The sequence below is a fragment of the Macrosteles quadrilineatus genome, unplaced genomic scaffold, assembly GCF_028750875.1.
Source record: "Macrosteles quadrilineatus isolate MER2022 unplaced genomic scaffold, UCM_ALF_1.0 Scaffold_2__2_contigs__length_208266976, whole genome shotgun sequence".
Taxonomy (NCBI): domain Eukaryota; kingdom Metazoa; phylum Arthropoda; class Insecta; order Hemiptera; family Cicadellidae; genus Macrosteles; species Macrosteles quadrilineatus.
Window position 1 is genome coordinate 17,135,710 of NW_026542595.1, and position 22,939 is coordinate 17,158,648.

Genomic DNA, 22,939 nt, shown 5'->3' on the forward strand with positions numbered 1-22,939 from the left:
AAATAATATAATATGTGATCAAGATTTCCTATTAAATGAACCCACTGAAAATAATAAATTTCCTGTGTCCAAACCAGTTAAATGCCCTGAAATAGATATTAGAATCAATAATCTCACAACAAAAGCATTAATCGATACTGGTTCTACAATAACATGTATTTCCGAACAATGTTTCAAAGAGAATCAAAAAATAATTCAACCATTTGAAGAACTTCCTTTGTCTAATACGACAATAACTACAGCTACTGGTGAAAAATCAAAACGTGTTGCGAGAATCATTTATGCCCCTGTAACCATTGAACATCAGACCATCTGGCTTCAATTTCTTATCATACCTAATTTAATTAAACCTGTGATATTTGGTATGGACACATTAACAGAACTCCGACTAAAGATAGATTCTAATGAAAATAAATTAAGCTTAACAATTAATGATACTGATATTAATCTAAAATGTGATATGAGTATTAAAATGGGACAAGTATGTCAAATAGATATAGGCAATTGCCAAAGGCCTTATGATGACTATTATAACAATGAAGAAGACCATTTTACAGTGTATGAAGAATATCGCTTACCCAGGAAAGAACACAACGAGGACACCGATCTGACAGATGAAATGATTAATAAGTCATTGATGGAGAATGACTATACCAATGGGGAACAAAAGAGAAAATTAAGCAATTTATTGCTTAAATATAAACAAGTGTTTTCAGAAAAACCAGGTTGTTGTACAAAATATACTCATGAATTGAAAGTTAATAATCCACATAATTTTAAATCAACTGTTTATCCAGTACCTCAACAGTATCAAACTGCCGTAGAACAGGAAATAAATCGGATGGAGCAAATTAAAGTAATAGAACGAAGTAAGAGTACCTTCATTAACCCAATCATCCCAGTAATAAAGAAAACAGGGGAAATAAGATTGTGTCTGGACGCATGTAAAGCAAACAACATAATCGTACTGGATTACGAGAGTAACCGCAGTGTAAATGAAATATTAAGTAAATGCCGTAATGCTAAATTTATCAGTAGTATTGACCTTACTGCATCTTACTGGCAGATACCTTTATCGCTTGAATCTCGTCAGTATACCGCTTTCCAATTCCGTGGTAAAACATACCAGTATACTGTTACACCATTTGGAATTTCAACATCACAAGCAGCCTTGGTAAGGGCATTAGACCAAGTTTTCGATGCAGCCGTAGAAGACTTCACTGCAATCTACATAGATGATATATGTATCATTTCATCAGATTTTGAAACACACCTTATACATTTAGAATACATTTTTGAGAAGTTACAATCAGCTAACATGACCATTAACTTCAACAAATCTCAGTTTTGCAGAGAATCAGTACCATTCCTTGGGTATACACTGACAAAAGAAGGACTTGTAATGGATCAAAGCAAGGTAGACCCCATCTTAAAATTCCCTACACCAAAGAACAGAACACAACTTAAATCATTCCTTGGTTGTATTAATTATTACAATAAATTTCTCGATAAATTCTCCTCTACAATTCAACCTTTATTGCGACTAACTTCCAAAAAGAATAAGTTTATCTGGACACCTGCAGATGACATTACCTTCAATGAAATCAAACAACCTTTCCTGCAAACCAGTGTATTAAATCATCCTGACCCAGCCAAAGAATTCTACTTACAGACTGATGCCTCAGACATCGCCATCGGAGGTCACCTGTATCAAATCAAAGAGAACGGAGATAAAACTGCCATCATGTTTATGTCCAGAACGCTACAGCCTGCAGAGCAACGGTTTACTACCACAGAAAAAGAATTTGGCTATAATTCATTGTCTACAGAAATCTCGATACATTATATTAGGTACCAAATTGAAAGTCATAACTGATAATCATGCCCTTACTTTCTTAAAAACTTGTAAACTCCTCAACAACCGCCTTGCTAGATGGATTCTAGCTATCCAAGAATATAATTTCACAATAATCCACTGCAAGGGCACGGAAAATATAACGGCCGATACTCTTAGCCGGATTCCACCAAACCAACAAACTGATTCATGTAATATAACAAATGAATTAACTATCCACTACATAGAAAGAACTACGGACCCACAACTTCGTGAAGACCTTCAAAATCTACCCCAGCTACAGCAAGAAGATCTCCAATTACAGACAATTATTGAAACAATTCATGATAATCCAGATACCACAACAGCACAAAAGCTACAGAGAAATTTTAAAATTCATAATGACATCCTTTATCAACGCTTGGGCAATAAATGGTTAATCAGAGTACCTACAATCATGATACCACACCTTATATGGGAATGTCATTTACATTACCTACATTGCGGAGCCAAAAAATGTCTTCAGCTACTACAGGAAACTTTTGTTTTCAAGAATATGAACAGAACCATTCGGAAGTATTTATCAACATGCGATACTTGTCAAAGATGTAAAATCAGCAACAAACACATGACTGCGATCGCCAAAGGGATCACATGTCGCAGTAAGAATGACCAACTTGCTATCGATATCATCGGCCCTTTTCCTACAAGTGTTGGAAATGTAAAATACCTACTCATAATCATTGATATATTCACAAAATTCATTAAACTTTACCCAATGCAGAGAGCCACTACTAAAATCATACTCAACAAGCTATTTAATATACATATTCCTGAACATGGAAAGCCCCGCTGTATACAAACTGATAATGGCACACAATTCAAAAGTCATGAATGGACCTCAAGATTAGAGAAAGAGAACATCACACCTATATACAACCCTGTCTATTACCCCTGTTTCAATTTAGCAGAAAGACCAATAAGAGAAATCAAAAGATGTCTAAGGACATACTGTTCTAAACAACAACAAAAATGGGTAAAATATATACCAGAGATTAACCAATGTTTAAATGAAATTCACCATGAATCCACTGGATGAGTTCCCAATGAGTTGCAGTATGGTATTAAGGACATTAGATTTTGGGAAGAATACCTACATCACCCAATCAACAATGACATGCCTTATGAACAAAAATTATTGATGGCAGAAAGAAAACTAACTGAAACCCAAAGAAAACGTTCCAACCGATTAAACAAAAATAGACAACCACAGTCTCTAAACATCAATGACAAAGTACTCATAAAATCTCATCCCTTATCCAGAGCTATTTATGGTGAGACAGCCAAATTGTTTGAAGTGTACCAAGGCCCTTTTGTCATCAGAGAAATACTTGGACCATCAACATACCACATAAGTGATCTCTACAATGATAAATTATATGGACCCTATCATATATCCTCCATGAAGAAATACATGGAACCGATCTACACACCATAACCGAAGATAGAAGATAAACTGTAATGTGCGCTTAACCCAGTAAACATTGTTGTAAAAAGGAAGAAATTTAAATCATACCTACACAAGCAGTGAGTTAACAATCCAATTTCCCAGTTACCTCTGTCCCAATAGTTAAACTATAGTCATAATCACAAATTTAATGTATTTAGTTATAAGAGGTTATCATCAAGCAATCACCAACAACTATTCATTTAATGTATTCCATATTACCTATAAGAATCATACATCTCTTATATGTCTCATGTTCATTTCATATTTCAACATTTGTTCATCACTCCATTCATTTATTATGTAAAAAAATATAAAAAAAATTGTTTTAACCACTTAAATTAATTTTATGTTCTTAATGTTTGTAAAAGATAGGAGGGGATAGTAATCATTTTGCTATTTTAGAATTATTTTATTGTTATGTTCATTCCAACTGAAATTTGTTCTAGTTAAACCTTAATGTTAAGTTTGTTAGATTTTTGTTTCAACTCAATTTCATCTCAATATTTGTTATTTGCTGTATAAAGTTAAATATATTTTTCGTCATTTAGCGAAAATATGTCATTAAAAATTTAATTACATATTTTCTGAGGGGATATTGTAATGACTCAAAATTCAATGTTTATAATTATAGTCCTTATTTTAATTTCAAACTCAATCTTGTTATATTTTCAATATTTATCCATGTCCATTGTTAATATTATTAAAACCATATTGTCTCAACATATATATAATTTAAAATCAAAAATTTATTCATTGGCTTATTCAAAAATTATTATTAAAAAACAAATCCTCCAATCAGAACACCATCCATCTGGGTTCAAGATTATTAATAAAATTCAACCATGTTTTTATTTATGTGAACCCCATAACTTGATATGATTTACAACAATGAAAAGGGGTGTGCAGTTTAAAAGCATCCAAGAAGAACATAAAAGTTTAAACTCTTAATTGTGAAAATAATTGTCATATTATAAAAGAAAGTAGTGTCAAAATTTCCAAATTTTACTGAAGAAAGAAGAATTTAAGCCTTTAAACTAAGAAGAAAATTATTATTACAGAAGATTGGTGAGAACATTCCATTTTTATTAAGTTATTGACTCAGACTAGACTCTTCAAGCATCCATTTGGACCCAATTTACCTCTCTTAATTAAAATCAAAATCCTTCCTATTTAACTCATTGTTTCTAAAAGATTATTTAATTCATAACTTACCATAACTTACTTACTTATTGAAAATTTAAATTTGAAATCTTTTGATTCGGCCAGCACGAATCCCCACCCCTGAAAAATTTGTGTAACCCTATTTTAACCATTTAACTTATGTACCATTAAACCTTGTACTTTAAAACCTCTGTCCTTGTAATTATTATTGTTTAACTAAGATAAGATTAGAATACAAACCATATTAAGGGTTTATTTCAGTTTGTTTCCCATGTTAATCTTATGGAGAAATACAAAACTTTAAAGGGTCCCAGGGCCTCACTCTCTAATTATTTCCCTAAAAAGAAAGTTTCCTGCACAGCTTCACGTTATGCTCTTTCCAATGACACAAAAAACTTGTCAATTGGTTTAGTACGAGCCTAGGCTCTTATCCTGAATTTTTCAGAATTATTTTTAGATATAATTTTGTGTAAACAGTAACATAAAACCCCTGCTGCAGCAAACCTCCATACTATGTGAATTTCCATTTGCCTGATTATACATAACTAGTGGAACCCCGTCGAAATGGACGGTTAATCTTGCGGTTTTATGTAAATTCAGCTAACTGCGATAGATAGAGTGAAGTCATTAAAATCTAAGATAAATGAAGGGAGGATAAGCATAATAATAAGTATGACGATTGTGTTCCCTAAAAAACGTGATTGTTGAATTCGTTTAACACAATATTTCCTTTTTTTTTTTTTTTTTTTTCAAGAAATTTATTTACACAATAATTGCCAATACATATGATACAAAAGTGCAAAAACCACAAATGGTTTGTCTGCACTAAAAATATTGTTTGTTATTTACCATACAGTTTTGTCAGTTTGAATCAGTAGCATGCAGTTTTATGAGTTCTTAATTGTCTCTTGAGTAATTAATAACAAAAAAAAAAGACAACAAAGACACAAATATCTGTAAAAATTCAACAGTAACAATAACAAATAAACTATTGGAATAAATAATAATAATATATTACTTTAACTTAAACTAAAAATGTAAATAAATTAAATGCATAATTGTAATAAATTAAAATTGTAACAAATCATTCCAAACAAGTTTCTTTAAAAATTGTTTAAACATGCTATAACTATTTGCAAAAACCATATGATTTGTGAGGTTATTAAAACATTTGGGAACAAAAACTTCAAGTGTTCTACTTCCATACTTATTCCTGTGCTTTGGTACAAAATAATAATTCCTTCTAACATCATATGGGTGATTATTGACTATTTTCAAGCTGTCATCAAATAAATGATCAGTGGATATCAAAAAAATATATAACTTACTAACAGGTAGCAGTCTAACAAAATGAAAAATCTTTATAATTGGTAACTGCTTAATGTGCACTGGAACAATACATTTGAGCGCTTGCTCCTGCAGATGCTCAATTTTCCTCAGAGAAGTCTTTGAAGCATTGCCCCATGCTCTCACACCATATCTTAATATTGATTCACACAATGACTGGTAAATCACCAATAGCACATTAAATGGCAGGACACTTTTTAAATAAAAAATTTTGCAAACACATGATCTGATTTTTTTACAAACATAATTAACATGTATATCCCATTTAAAATTGTGGTCAACATGAACCCCTAAATATTTAAAATCATGCACATTCTCTAAACTCTTACATTGACAACTTTTTGGGATAAGTGAGTAAGTATGATTATGTAAACAATCAAAATTATGGTAAGTAATGCTTACATTAGAACATTTAAATGCAGGTGAATGCACATGCATGACCTTGGACTTTTTGTCATTTATTACCAATCCATAATCATGACACCATTCTAAAAGGTTGTTAACAGCATTCTGCATATTTTTTTCTGCCTCTATTATATTTTTGTTTGATACGACAATTGCAGTGTCATCCGCGTACCTACATAAAAACCGTGGCTTCTTTAATATATTTTGGGAGTGTATTTGCATATATTATATATAAGATTGGGCCCAAAATACTTCCTTGAGGTACCCCAGAAAAAAGTTCTGCCTCTTCACTAAATGTACTATGCACTTTTACAATAATTTTTCTGTTTTTCAGATAGTCTCTAAACCATTCTAAAAACCTGCCAGAAATTCCTATGTCCTTGAGTGCTGTCAATATTTTATCAAACTGCAGTGTATCAAAAGCTTTAGTAAAGTCTATAAAAGTTACTATTACTTGATTGCCCTGCCCTAATTCTTTGTTAATATTGTTAGAAAAATTTTTTAGCAATAACTCTGTACTTTTGTTTTTCTGGAAACCATACTGACTTTTATTTATAACATCATTTTCTGCTAAGTATTTATTTAAATTGTGTGCAATGTACCTTTCCATTATTTTATCTATTGAAGAAAGAATAGATATTGGGCGATAGTTCTGGTATGAATTGTGGCAACCTGATTTATAAACAGGTCTTATAATAGCAGTTTTTAGCAGAGTCGGCATTCTGCCTTCATCAAGTGATGCATTTATTATATTAACCAGCACTTCAGCGGCTTCTAAATTACACTTTTTTAAATCACATACTCTTATTCCATCTATACCGGGGCTATTTTTCTTTAATTTTACAATAATATCTTCAATATCTTTTCTATTGGCTTTGGGGATGTACAAACTCTTAATATCTCCTAATTTAACCTCATCACTGTCCAATCCCATTAGTTTCTTATCACATTTATGAACTATGCTATTTATTTCTAATGTAAAAGTATCAGCAAACTGATCACATATTTGTTTTAATGTTCCGACTTTACCAACCATATATTTATTCATTAATTCATCTACATTTTGTTTTTTATTCCTACCCATCACTTGATTTATTTCCTCCCATGTCCTCTTTATATTGTTTTTATTTTCCTCAAAAATATCCCTATAGTATTTTATTTTGGCTTTCAAAATATCTTTATTAATATTATTCCTCAACTGTCTATACTCGGTTGCTAAATAAATATTCTGTGGATTTTTTTTCATTTGTTTAAATAACCTATCCCTTCTTTTTATTTTATTTAGTATGTCCCAACTCAACCAAGCTTTTCTAGGATGTTTGTGCCTTACATTCTGCACTATTTTAGCTTTATTATATATGAAGTTGAAAGTATTACATAAGGTAAACTGCATCAGACGAAAAAGGTTGTACATTTTTAATTGGTATCCAGTCTATATTTTTAATGCCTTGGTCAACTAATTTAGCATTCAATCTCAAGTTTTGCAATAAATCAATATTATGACTACCCATTCTCTCTCTCGGTTGTACATTCACCAAACAAGGATAATGATCAGATATTTTCAGTTTAGTGACAACAGACTTTGGCCTCAAGTTGTTTCCTCTAAGATAAATATGGTCGATAAGGGATCTAGACAGCCTACCTTGTCTTATCTCTTCCCTAGTGTATTGGTCTATACATGAAATCAAGCCATTGGCAGCCATCAGGTCTTTATATGCATTCACAGTGCAGCAAAACTTGTTCATCAAATTAATGTTAACATCTCCAAGTGTAATAAAATATTTAGATTTAGTGCTCATAATTACTTCACTTAACTCTGTAATAAAAACTTTCTCATTGGTTCTCGGAGGTTTATAAATAGCTAATATACAAAAGACTAGATTAGTTTGTTTACATTCTATCTCTAATAACATATGTTCAAAACTTTCTTTAGCCAAAATAATAGAATTTTTTACAGAAAATTTATTTTTAACAAAAACACAAATACCTCCACCTTTACTGTTCACTCTTAAATTAAAATAAACATTATAACCATTTAAGTTAAACATATCTACTAAACTCTCCTTTATATTTACTTCTGTCAAAACAATTACATCCAGGTATTTTAAACTAGTGTCAAACAACAAAATGAACTCATTCCAATGTTTTTTAAGAGATGCAATATTTAAATGAAAAAAGGTTAAACCATTATCAAAGTTGTGTTTCTTTGCGCAAATTATTAATTCTGCTATGTCTTGGCAGCTAACTGATTTTATCTCATCATCATCATTTATAGCTTCAGCCATCTAGAAGTACTGTATGCCATAATGTAATTACTAAACTATAATACAACTTACTTAATTTTAACTAAATCTTCCTCTGTATCAATTACTATGACCTTGGAATTATCTTCCTTCCTCACCCGAACCGCTCCATATTTATACCAGATGTACTTATAGTTGAGACTCTTTGCCTTATCTTTAGCCGTCTTCAATAGGTTTCTGTAGTAAAAGGAAAGATTTTCGCTGATGTAGATTCTTCCACCATGATGTCCTGTAACCTCTGCATTTGTTACAACTTTCTTCCTAGCCTCCAATAACCTATTACGTACTTTTCTGTTGGCAAACTGTACAATTATATTAGCAGGCCGTTGTTCAGTTTTTGTTTTAGGTAAACGATGAGCAATTTCAATGTCCCTCTCCTCTAACTGCACCCCAAACTTTTCGGCAATTTTCATAACCACTTCTTCAACATTCTCACCTTTAACTTCCGCTACCTCATTCACCTCCAAATTTTTATTTCTTCCATACTGCTCAAGTTTATTCACCTGTATTTTCAGCTCCAAGATCTCCTTATCCTTCTCTACCAGAGTTTCACGTAACTTTTTTAACTCTTGCTCCATACTCGGCAAACATTTTAATGCATTTTCAAATTTATCATACTGGTCTGACAAAAAATCTTGACTAGCCCTGATCTCAGCGGTAGTCTCCTTTAATGTCTCCAACCCTGAAGAGATATTGCGAATAAGGTCTAACTTTTGATTCACACTTTTTAAAATATCTTCAGTACTATACCCAGGGAACCCTTCCTCAGTACCTTTCTCGACAGAAGTTATTTCTTGTGTAGACGAACCTGAAGGTTTTTTCTCATTTTTTAATCCCTTGCACTTTAGACAAAACCATTTAGCCTTCGCATCCTCAGACATTTTACTGAAAACTGACTCCCTTAATCCAGTGCAATGATAGTGAAATATTTTTTCACAAGTAGGCCGAACACATTTAATAACTTCTTTTATTTCTAAAATAGGCTCTTTACACTGGTCACATGCCATTTTATTATTAGTTTTTGATAAATTTAGTGGATAAACAAACAAATAGAAATGAAAGACCAGACAAACTCTTAACTGCTTCACCAGTTTCTAAATATAGTTTTTTTGTAGAAAGAAAACAATAATTAATTAACTGAGTATAATTATTTATTATTTTTTGCTTAGATCTTCAGGTAGATTTGAGTTTAAAAGAAATATGAGGAATATATTAAATCCTAACCTCTAAAAGTTGAAGAAACAAGCAAAACAACACAGAACAAGACAAGACATCCACTCACTCTGACTGCTGACTACTGACTGATCCTACTTTTTTATCGGATTTAGGTTGCCCAAAAGGTTTTTTAGGAGTCTTTATAATTGTTTGTTCATGAGTTTGTTTCATGTCAAAGCCACTTTCACTATATGGGAGAATGAGTTCATATAATTAGTCTATCATGTTACGGAAAGAGTCAATATTTATTACTAACAACTAATTCCATCTGCTTTAGAAAAATCATTCAGATTGAATCCAGATTTATAAGTAAATCTTCATCTTTGGTCATAAAAATACAGAATTTTTTCAGCATTTAAATAAGTTTTTTTTTTGTATTTGATAAAAATATCTGATTCTCCAGATAGTAGTAACATTCTTACTTCGATCTAAGCAATTTTAATTCCTTCTCTTGCCACATCGACCCATGTATTTAATCATCCTGTTCTTACTTGATAATTCATTAACTTGTGGGGTAGTTTTGCCTGGCCATATCGACCACATAAAGCTGTGCATGTTTTTCGAGGATGGAATGAACCATAATTGTAGGAAATTTGATCACAAATCTTGAACATTTGCGGAACCAAATCCATAACCTAGTCCAGCCTTGGTAACAAATTATGCAAATGCGATGAGATGTGATGACACTGTTGTGTTTCCGAATGTTTTGTATGTAGTGGGGTTTAGATGCGTTGTTCGACCTAGCTACATGTGTACATCAAAGTAAAAACCCTGTAGGCCTACACATTTTTTTTAAATACCTGAATTGACATTAGTTCACCTACTTCACCAAAACCATAGATGAAACATACTCCGTAGTTAGTCTATTCCAAAACTTGAACACAATTCTAATCCTCAAGTTACTCATCTTTGACACAATTTTCAACCCGATTATCGAAAACTGTCATACCAATAAATGAATTTCTGGTGTTCTTTCTTGAATTCAAAAATAAGTGGTGATTGAAAGTAGGAAAAAAGGCAAGTGCCAACCTTACAATATATATAAGCTAACCCGATAAGGAATAATTATATGTTCCTTTGAAAATGATATGTCACACTTATTTCATAATTTAAAATTTTCTAAGAGCAATACAGTATAGATTTTTGAACAAAACATTTAAAACGTATCATAAAATCATCATTTTGTTGAAACTATAAAAAACTTGCCATGCAGTGGAGAATCAATTTAAAATCATAAATAATAATGTAAACATTTAATTTTGACAGTTTCAGTAGACCTTTGAATACAATTTTAATATTAACAGCTGGTTCATTAAAAGTAGTGTAAAATTATCCATATGGTCATAATGTAAACAAAATTGCTGAGTGAACTTTAAAGGCCTCTGGGGCAGAGCCCCAAGGAAATTTACCTCGTTTCTCTTTTGAGGGCTCACCTACAGACCAATACCTTTCTTTAGACACCCCTACCAAGTTTCTACACCCAGCCGTTCTCTCAAATTAGCTGCGACAAAAACCCCGTTTTCCTCCATAAGAATAACATGGGATGGGACTTTAAAGGCCACTGGGGCAGAGCCCCGAGGGAATTTACCACGTTTCTCTTTTGATGGCTCATCTACAGACCAAGACCTTTCTTTAGACACCCCTACCGAGTTTCTACGCCCAGCCGTTCTCTCAAAATAGCTATGACAAAGAAAAACAGTTTCAAATTAATATATAGATTTCACTAATATATGTTAGAAAATTACACTACAGACAGGTTTGGAACTACAGTGTTGTGATAGTTTTTCGTTTACAATACAAACCATTCAACATGTTATTTATGATTATACCTTAAAATCTATCATTGATTTTGTATACAATGTAGCCTAAATAAGTGTTCACTGTCTTAGTTAAAAAAAAAACATACTATTATCAAGTTAAGTAATACAATTCAATATTGTTTCTTAATTAAATAGTAGGAGTGAAACCCTTTTTAAGGCATTTTTAAAGAACCAACATTGTCTCTTTTGCATACTGATCCCATTGCAAGGCACAGGTATAACTGCTAGTACTATTATAAAGAAGATGTGGTGTCTGTCTGTCTGTGTATTGTATGACCTAAACTCAAAAACTACTGAACCGACTGGGCTCAAAGTTGGACAAAAATAAAGCTACAGCTCCGAGGATACAAATAGAACTATTCCCGCTTCGATATAGACCTAACACTCTGCCTCGCGGGCTTTCAAAGATCTGAGGTGAGAGTTTTAAAAGTACATATTGATTGGTCTCAATGGTAACAAAGAACAAACCCACACAGTTTAAATTGTAAACATGTAAAAATAAAATTGTAGGTAGGCCTACTATTATCAAGTTAAGTAATACAGTTCAATTTCGTAACTAATTTAAATAGTAGGTGTGCACCAATTTCAAGGCATTTTCAAAGAACCAACATTGTCTCTTTTGCATACTGACCCCGTTGCAAGGCACGTGTATAGCTGCTAGTTCTCCATAAAAATAACATAGTAATTTTCAAATGTACACTTTTTTGGAAATTTGTCTGTAACCGTTAGGTATACAACACGCTTCAGTATACTAAATTATTTGTTTTTTTGAGATTTACAAAATAGTTTAGAAATAAATTGCAAAATGTTATGTCTTTAGGGTGTACCACTGCCGTCTGAAGCGAATTTCCATTTGCCTGACTTGATTTTAAATTAGATCTATTTAATAAAATTAGGTTTAACGAGTACTGTACCTAAGTTTGCTGCTACAGGGAAACTAATGAAGTGTGTTATTTTAATAAAATATTAATAGTTTAGTATACCTAACTATAAGATGAAAAAACTTTTCAAGTTTGATCAAAATATACCCATAAACAAGCAAACTACAACATTTTACAATAGTCTCCATAAGAATAACATGGTAATTTCAAAATAAAAATTTTTGAATTTTCTCCGTAACCAAAAAATAACCGTACAAAAACACTTTGATGTACTGAATTATTTGTTTTTTAAGCTCTTAACAAAGGTCTATACAGAAATTAGAAAATTTTGTGTTTTAAGGGTCAAAAATGAGAAAAATAAATTATCTCATAAAACCCCGTTCCCATAGCCCAATCATGCTGCTTTGCTCATCCAAGCTTATCCCGCCTTACACCTTCAAACCAAATTTCATTAAAATCGGATAAAAATTACTCAAGTATCGTGTTCACAGACACATATATTTTATATTGTATTTATCATAAATAAATTTATATTAGAATAATAAATTTATATTTATAATTTATATTATTATATTATATATTTATATATACACATATATACAAGTATGAAAGTTAGAACATATAGTGTTTTTGGCCTCTGGGGACGACAAAATGAAAAAGTAAATCAGTCCCGGGCCTAGGTCTCACTGTGCCACCTACGGTAATAGCTACTTCCCTATAGGGAAATTAGCTAAAAATGGGAAAACCCCATTTTTACCCCATAAAACCCCCATTCCAATTACAAAAATAAATACCCCCGCCGCAGCAAACCTGCAGACTAAGCGAATTTCAACTTGTCTGATTACATATTACTAAAATATTTCCATAAACAAGACATATTTATTCCAAATTTAAATAACATTAGATTTAACGAGTGCTTAGGTTTGCTGCTACAGGGAAAGTAAACAGTGTTTTTTGACCAAACGTCAATAGTATAGGTTGAATTAAATAAATTTGTCAAATTTGATCAACATATATCCATAAACATGTAAACTACAACAGTTTTAATTTTCTCTATAAGAATGACATGGAAATTTTAAATTTGCATTTCTTTTTATTTTCTCAATAACCATTAGGCATAAAAAAATGCTTCAATATACTAAACTATTTCTTTTTTAAGCTCCAAAAAATGGTTGGGAAAGAAATTCCTAAATTCTATGCTTTTAGGGTCAAAAATGAGAAAAACCCATTTTTACCCCATAAAATCCCGTTCCCATGGTCCGATCATACTGGTTTGCAAACTAGTTTGAATAAATGTATGTTTACACGTTTATTGGCCTATATTTGGAATCGGGTTACCTCTATCAATTAATTGACTTTAATTACTCGATTAATGAATTTCCATTAGACGCATCGTACAGTTTTGTGCTAGGCATAAGAAATTTTAATTTTTATTCAAAACACATAAATTCCACTGATGAATCTACTCTAAGAAATAAATAAAATTGTAAACAAAAATACCCCCACCGCAGCATACCTGCAGACTAAGCAAATTTCAACTTGTCTGATTACATTTTTACTAAAATATTTCCATAAATGACAAATTTATTCCAAATTTAAATGACATTAGATTTAACAAGTGCTTAGGTTTGCTGCTACAGGGAAGGTAAAAAGTGTTTTTGACCTTATGTCAGTAGTATAGGATCAGTCCTTTACTAATCAGGACAGTGATTTGAAATAAATAAATTTGCCAAATTTTATAAATATATATCCATAAACAAGTAAACTACAACAGTTTTTATTTTCTCCATAAGAATAACATGAGAACTTTAAATTACACTATTTTTTAATTTTCTCCGTGACCGTTAGGCATTCAACAGTGCTTCAATATACTAAATTATTTCTTTGTTTAAACTCTACAAAATGGTTTCAAAAAATTGAAAATTTTTTGGTTTTTAGGATTAAAAATGGGAAAACCCCATTTTTACCCCATAAAACCCCCCATAAACCCTCGTTCCCATGGTCCGATTATGCTGGTTCGCGAACTCGTTTGAATAAACGTATGTTTACACGTTTGTACCAAATTGCATCAAAATCGGATCATTTTTGCTCGAGTTATCGCACTAACGGACATATATATATATAAATATTTATATAATATATATATATATATATTTGAATTTGAACGGATGGTATTTTTGGCCTCTAGGGACCTCAAAACGAAAAATTAAATCGGTCCCGGGCCAGGTCTTACCATGAGTACTACGGTAATAGCTTATTCCCTATTATGGGAAATTCACTAAAACAGCAAAGTAGTTATTAAAAACTGCAAATAAACACTCCGAAAACTCTTAAGATGTGGTTTTCTGCTGTATAATGTGTGTTTAAAAGGCTGAACTTAAGGGTTTGCGGAACAAAAAATGTCATAGCCTCTACTTTATGCTCTTGAGCCTAGAGCATATTTATACGAGTGTGAAGAGGTTAGTTTAATACTTAATCACATTTAAAATATGTCTAAATAAAACAATCATGTTTTAATTAAAATCTTAATTTGGAACTCTAGTTAACCTATAAAAACAAAGTGATCTTATTTGATTTACGTGTAAATCATCTACATTTTCAATGATGCCACGTTTAATTAAGTTGTAAAGCCAATTGTTTCGGTAGACGTTCCCTCTTCATTCTTAATTTAATTAACAATCATTTCCATACAGAGGAACAATCGATATTGAAAATATCTACAATAAAGTTCAATAACAAACTCGTGATAATAATTAACATCTCAGCCGTTGACCAGCATTGTTTCGAGTTGAGAATATCATGCGCTATCTGGTTGTGACATGTTATTCATTCAATCGCGGAACGTCGCAACAATGGGATCGTCCACAGATATTAGAACAAAACGGCAAACGTTATGGATTAAAACATAAAAGAACTGAATCACTGAATGGGTTGCAGTGGCAACTGGAAGTATAATGTGTACCGATTTGCGCTTTTTATAATAAATCAATATGAGTAAATACGAACAGCTGTTTGGAACAATAGGCAAGCACCCACAATGCACTACGAGGAGTGGGGGTAAATCGGGCAGCCATGGATGGGTTCTCAGTCTCTTAGTCATTGTCGTATCCTTCTACCCTTCCGACGTGTATTAGCTGATTTATCAAAAATCGATCGTGCAAATTAAATTCAATCCGCGGTGTTTGTCCGGACAAAATTATTTCCATCAATCGTTAAGCCTATATCCCGCAGGGATATATTTGCCGCGCGTGGTGTAAATAAAATCAGTTTTTGAACAAGAAAGTGTTAACGTAACTTTACCGGCAAACACAGAAGAAAATTCACGTTCGTTTGAACAAATCGTTCAATCGCGTCTTTTGGAAAAAGCTCAGCTAATTACGTATTCCCCTCCCTCCCCTAAGTGTTTGTGTCTTTGTAGGACGTCCGAAATTGTAAGTAGTTAATGTTATTTATTGTTATATCTATAGTTTTCTGTGAGTCGCACATGTGTAGTACTTTCCTGTCATAGTTTGTTATATCCTGTTATATTAGCACATGGTTTCAGGTTCAAGTCCTCATTAGTATTTTTAATATCCATTTCTGGTACATCAATCTACATTGTTTAGTTAACTGTGATTTTCTCATTATATATGACTAATTAAATTGTATAGGGTTTTTTATTTATATTGAATGTAACTTGTAAATTATTCTATTGACACAAATTCACAACAGAGTCATTGTTTAATTTTACTGAGATATTAAATCAGAGATTATTTAAGAGTGCCACAGACAGACAGCTTTGTGTTAGTAAAAAAATCGGGAAAAAATCCGTCTTGTACATGGATACAGACAGCTTTGTATTAGTAAAAAAATCAGGAAAAAATCGGTCTTGTACATGGATACAGACAGCTTTGTGTTAGTAAAAGAATTGGGACAAAATCGGTCTTGTACATAGATACAGACAGCTTTGTGTTGGTAAACAAATCGGGGAAAATCGGAAAAAATCGGATCCATCAAAACCGGATCCAGCCCAAAATCCTGAATTTTTTGGATCCGATCGGGTGCCGGTTCTAGCTCGGATCCGGTAGTCCGATATCCGGATCCGACCATCACTAATTTATTTACTTTTTTGTAAAGCTGTCTTGGCTATCTAGCTTTTCATAAGACCAATGTTAAGAATATTAAAATTTAATATGAAGTTTTTGAAAAACTAATCTTTTCAGAACAGTGGCTAGCATGAATATTGTTTTTAGCCTGAAACTAATTGTTTTTATTACAGATTCGTGGTAAAAAAGAAAACCGAACGATTATTTTATCTGTAAATTTAAACGAAGTAGATCGGGTGCTGGGTCCGAGCCCGCCAGGGGTATCTGGGGATCTATCGCTCTGGTTATCTCTGGTTTCCCAGCAATGGGTAAGGCCTCGATCGGGCAGCGGTGTAAATGGGAGGTTGGGGTTCCCCCCGTCAGCGTGCTGATGGTCCCCTTCCTCCTGGCTATTGATGGCGGGTTCTGCCTGTCAGGGATGAGATAGGTCCCGAGTGTTGCTTGCACTAAATGCGTCGGGGCGCTCTACTATGGACCTCTAGGTTCCGACCTAGTGGAACCCAGGTGGAGTGACGCTTAAACAAGCAGCCGGAATCCCTGGTTAGGATTGAGGGGCAACCCTCTTTCCGAAGGGTCTGCTTCGGCAGCCGGCGAGCCTGATGACCTTAAGTCATCCGCCCATGATGTGCTATAGGTTGATGCGTAAGCTTCGGCCTACATCATGGGGCCCGGGTATGTCCTGAAGGATAGGTACCGGGTAAGCAGTCAGGGGGCTTCGGCTCTCATGACAACAAATGTAATGTAAAAATGTAAATGTAAATTTAAACCAGAGACAGTAGTGATGAGTCTAACTTCAGCACTTGGTTAAAAGACCAGAGTGACCATTTTATTTCACAAAACTTAGTTTTATTTGCTCACTTTTATATTTTTGGTAACTTTTAAACACAACAAAAATGTTTTTCTCCTTGTAGTAAAATATATATTTAACCCTCGTGGTTGATTCATAAAAAAAATTACTGGCATAGAAAACAGTTATAGGTACTAATATATTACAAATGGAGAGCAAACTGGTGGAGTGTAAGACTTTGGTCCTCAAAACCCAGGGTTCATATCCTGCCAATAATCAATAGACTTTATCCTTGTTGATAAAGCCACAACCTCCAGGCCTAGCCCAACTAAAGTAATGTATAAAACAATCCCAGACTATAGCTTAGTAAAATATGTATAAATTTTTATACTAGTACTTTTTTTAAATCGTGCCATGATATTGCTGTCAAACTTGAAATTTATTGACATGCGAATGAGGGTCCATTTCCCCACCGTATCGATCACATACAGTTAGTTGTACAAGTATAGTCTCACTTTGATACTTTGTGCACGGAGTAGACCATAACTGTAGTTGATCTTGAATTGAATAGTAGGGGACCACCACGTTCATAGTGGATACATTTTCATTAGTAAAACAAATAATGCAAATGAGATGAGATGCGATGGAACTGTTGTATTTCTGAATGTTATGTATATAGTGAGGTTTAGATACATTTTTATCGTTCATCATAATATTATATATAAAGTGTGAGGAGATCTGATTTGAAGGAGCTCAACCTTCTTACTAAGTCAGCAGCTGCTGAAAAGGTAATTACCCTTGTGCAATAAAAACCTCACAGTCGAATCGCAGTGCTAAGCGAAAATCTCATTTGAGAGCAAGAGGGTCAATGTCGAAGTAGGCTACTGTAAAGATTTTCAAGAGCACCTTTTAGGGAAGATTTTCCTGATCGTATATTTTGCGTCACGATAGGAATACTATGAACTTCTTTAGAAGAAGAATCTATTAGTTCAAAAGAAATTCAAGCCAGTTTATGAACATCACAATCCAAATGCATTCAATTGATTTGGACTTTTAACCCTTCCCGGACGGGTGACGGATATATCTGCCTTTAAGTCTTTGGCGATAAAGGACGGGTGACGGATATATCCGCTTATGGTTTTTGATGTTCCGGACAGGAAAGGGATATATCCGCCTTCTCATCAGACAGACTGGCAGATGCTTGAGCAGTAACCAGATGTTTCGCGGTACCAAGGCGCCACTTTCCTGCTCTCTCTCCCGCACTCCCCCCTCTCTCACGCGCCTACCCTCTCCCACTCCTCACCCTCTCCCCTCGCACCACCCACCTCTCCTACGCTCCCCACTCGACGTTTCACACTCAACACTACTTCTTTCTGTTCTTTTTATTTACTGTTTACATATTGTTCTTTATTTATTGCCTAACGTTGTCATGGTCATATCTTCAAAGACGGGTGGTGGATATATCCGCTGCTTTTCTACTCATCCGCGGACGGGTAGCGGATATATCCGCATATTAAAAAACGAGTAAAAAAATTATTTTGACAGTATGAAGTGTTCTATTGTGTTTATTTTATGTATACTTGTATAACAAAAGACAAATAAGGAAAATTAATTTTTATTTTTTCCTGTTCTATGTCACGATTTCGCCCGTCCGGGAAGGGGTAATAGTAGGGTATCGAGTTTGAGCAGTTTCATGTTTAGCTGGGCAACAATTTTGGTTTTTAAGGCTGCTATTCGATGCAATTTTAGAATATTTTTTGTGTGGTTTCTGTCAAGTATCGCTAGTAAACCTGTAAATTTTTTTTAGCTAATATATATTTTAATGATATTTAAATAGTCTGCAAGAGTTTCAGTTCTAATTAGTAGGCCTATATATTATGGTTTCATTGAAATAAATGTATACAAAAATACATCAAAGTAATAACCCTGTGAAAATATTTTAAAATACAATCTTCCAGCTTGATGGGTTTCATTTCCAAATCTTGCGCACCTTTCTTGATGAAAAACATTGAATAAACTAATAAACATTTAAAAAATCAACCCAGTTGCTATATTAATTCACTCTCTTTGCCAAAACTTGAACATGGAATCAATGTTCACCCCTTAAAACCGTGTTCCAAAATCCAATCTGCTGGTTCACAATTCTGTTTGAACAAATTTCCGTTTACACGAGTCCAAATTTCATCAAAATCGTGTAATTGTTACTCGAGTTTTCAAGCTTAAAACTGACACGCACACATATTAATAAATTAGTTTAAAGATATAGGCCTAGTGTTTTTGACCTTTGGAGACATTAAAACAAAAAAGTAAATCGGTCTTATCATGAGACTTAATCCTTGTAGGACAAATTCACCAAAATTTGAACACAATAGCTTGTAAATATAGGTGAGGTAAGGGCTAAAAAATACATTCTGAACATAAACTAATCACCACATAATTTTAATTGCAAAAGTTTTTGGTATTAGATATAAATACTATTAAGTACTGTAAAACATAACAAAACCATAATAACTAATCAAACATTTTCATTTGTATATATTAACTGACATTTCAAAAATTACTATGCCTTTAAAAGGCCCACATTCTATTATTTCATTTAGAAGCCCTGCTTAGATAGAAAACCATACCAGCTTCTTTGGTTTGGTAGTATTTTAATATGTTTTCGTTTTCTGTATTTTGGTGGGAAAATCCAAAGTCAATCAATATAATTTGAATACTATATAAATATTTAATTGATTTTTAAAATTTAGGAGACTCACACATATCTGGCTTTTAACTGGGATTTCTTCATGAACATTTTTAAACAAAACCTGCCTAAGATATGGAGTTATGCTTCAATACTCCCATGGGGTTTATAATAAGCATACCAAGTGTTAAAATATTCCTTACAGATCCGTCAGTAAAAAGTGGTGATTAACCACAAATGTTAGCGTAAATTTAGTCTAATCTGTACTCTCATATTACGTTTTTGTAATGAGCATTTCAAACTATGTTTAAAATATTATACTGTACAAATTTTTTTACATTTTGAGTAAAACTATATTATTTGGCAAAAGATATGTAAGCTAACTGCGCTTCAAATAGATGGATCAATAGATTCCTTTTTATCAATGGTAGTTATTCCAACTGCATTAAAACTAGATAACCAAACATGATATCGCAAAAGCACTTTTGAAATATTTTAAAATACAATAACACATTATTTACTACATCAAATTCTCAATGGGAAATCAACGTTGATGCATGTGTTATGTATCTCGTTTGGAATCTTCCAATACCTTTTTTATATAGCTCTACCATGCAATGGGTGTTTGAAATTACAGTGTTATTTTCTAACCAAGGTTAAAATACAGTAAGGTGCCTCATATCTGGCTTTTGTTTTACCGTTCCTCGGTTTATCTGGACACATATAGGAAGCCAATAGCAAAACGGCTTAGAGTCAATATTTCCCATGTCTCACAGATGTTTAGAAGCATGTATAAGTTTCTGTGTCTCAAGTGCTTTTACGGTTTATTTGTTTGTTTACATTCTAAATTCACTGAAATTAACTACTCAGTTGAACTATAGTAGGCCTAGTCTCTGAAACGTTGTTTGATTATTTCAGAGCGGTTAGTAAGTCTTCAATTACAGTAACATTAATTTATGTTACCTATCTATTCATTTGATTTTTTACCTATCCATTTTTTCTTACAAGTAAACGTTCTATTGGTTGAGCAACGTTTGTATTTTTTTCAAAAATTATCCCAAAAGCGACTAATAAGTTACTTATCTTAACACTCCAACTAACTCTCCTCTTAAGAGACTTAACAGGTTAGTTCTTCTGGCCAGTGTCTCGGACCAGAGCCCTGATAAGACTGGATCTACTGTACTGGCAATACCACAGCAAACCTGCAGACTACCAGTACAAATCCAAACCAATATAACAAAAATATAATCTTAGTATGAATAAAATTGGTTCAAAACAGTCAACTTTATTATACAGCTTATAATCAAATAAATACATTTGCTAAATTTTATTAAAATACAAACCATAAACAACAAATTTTCAATTATCCATTTATCGTCCTTAAGGATATAACATGGGAGACATGTACTGTGTTAGGTTGTACTTATTTTGAGTAAGATTAAACTTTTTTCAAAGTTATTACTCCTTCAACCAATGCTGTTTAAAGTAAATTGACAAAACTTTGAACAGCTACACTTTTTAAGTACATTATACAGGGTTTCTCACCTAAAGTGAACCAATAGCGAACTTTTTTACTATAAGATATAGAGTTAACTTCTTCTGGGGCACTCCCTTTTACTTTTTAAGATGTTTTTGTGGATGGTTTCAATTTAAAAATATGTTTGCCATTTTCCAATATGGCTGACAACTTTGTTATTCCTTATGGAATACCCCGTATTTTATGATTGTTTTAGAATTTGAATGCAATTAATCCTAAAATACAGGGTATTTTATTTTAAAAAAATTGGTCGGCCATATTGGATAATGGCGGACATGTTTTTAAAATGCAAAACCACCTCAATAACCATCCTAAAAATAAAGGGGAGTGCCCCTTAAGAAGTTAACTCTATATCTCATAACAATAAAGTTAGCTAGTGGTTCACTTTAGGTGAGATATTCTGTATGCAGAAAAACAGAAATTCCCGCATTAAGTGGTTTCACTATAAAAATGATGTGTTTATAGTCCGCAAAGACAAATATTTCGCTTTTCAAATTATGTTTCTAACTACTAGGCTGTGACGGATCATCATAACTTTGACTTGGTGACTGACCCTATGCTGATGAACGGTTGTACGAGGGGGAACAAACTTTGACTGCTCTTGAACTGTGTGATATTGTCAATCTTGACAGCCTGAAACACAAATATAATGATTGGTCAACACTGAGTTGCACAGACTCTTACAGTTAATTAACACATTTAGATTATAGATAAAACTGAAATAAGTTGAGAGTTTTTGATACACTATTTTTTTTATTTACATAGTAACAATTATAAGCTTAAAACAAAAACAAATCAAATTCTATCACCTGACATTTTGATATATTAATTTAATCCATGCCTATGGCAATAGTCTAGTCAAAATATGAAAAAACACCCCTTAACCTTAAAAAAATTGCTCTAAAAGGTTTTTTTACGGTTTTCATTTCCAAAAAGTATGTTGAATTACATACTAAAAGTCTAATAAAATCGGAGTCTCGGAAATTGGGTTTTTCCAATATGGCGTCCAAACATTTGAAAAAATATTAAACCTTACTATTTTCCCTGTAAATTGTCTTCTGAACCTCCAATTTAGACCGGATTTGGTACAAACCTTTGAAACTGTATTATCTATAAACTATTCATGATTTAAGATAAATAATATACAGTAAACGTGTTGTATGGGGTTGAAAATAGGTAAAAATCTGTCTCAAGTTGTTAGTAGTAAATAACTTATTTCAATATTGGTCACTATAGGGAACAAAACTTTTTATCTCTAGTCTGTGCTATACCCATGTTGTAAATCCTTAAAAAATATATGCAATTTAGCATTTTTAATCATTAAATTATTTTACGTAGTGGTGGGATAGTTATAAAAAACTATGTAAT

General features: G+C 32.7%; 2 protein-coding genes across 2 annotated transcripts in view; both read right to left on the reverse strand.

Moving 5' to 3' along the window:
* Nucleotides 1-8,589: 8,589 nt before the first annotated feature.
* On the reverse strand, nucleotides 8,590-9,441 carry LOC128983967 (uncharacterized). The gene has a single exon (XM_054403248.1). It carries the CDS (start codon nucleotides 9,439-9,441, stop codon nucleotides 8,590-8,592), a length of 852 nt encoding a protein of 283 aa, XP_054259223.1.
* Nucleotides 9,442-19,766: 10,325 nt separating this feature from the next.
* Nucleotides 19,767-22,939, reverse strand: part of LOC128986212 (insulin-degrading enzyme-like) — a 146,906-nt gene continuing 143,733 nt past the window's right edge. Inside the window, 1 exon segment of the mRNA XM_054406431.1 lies at nucleotides 19,767-22,204. Coding sequence (XP_054262406.1) covers nucleotides 22,100-22,204 — 105 coding nt within the window. The 3' untranslated portion in view covers nucleotides 19,767-22,099.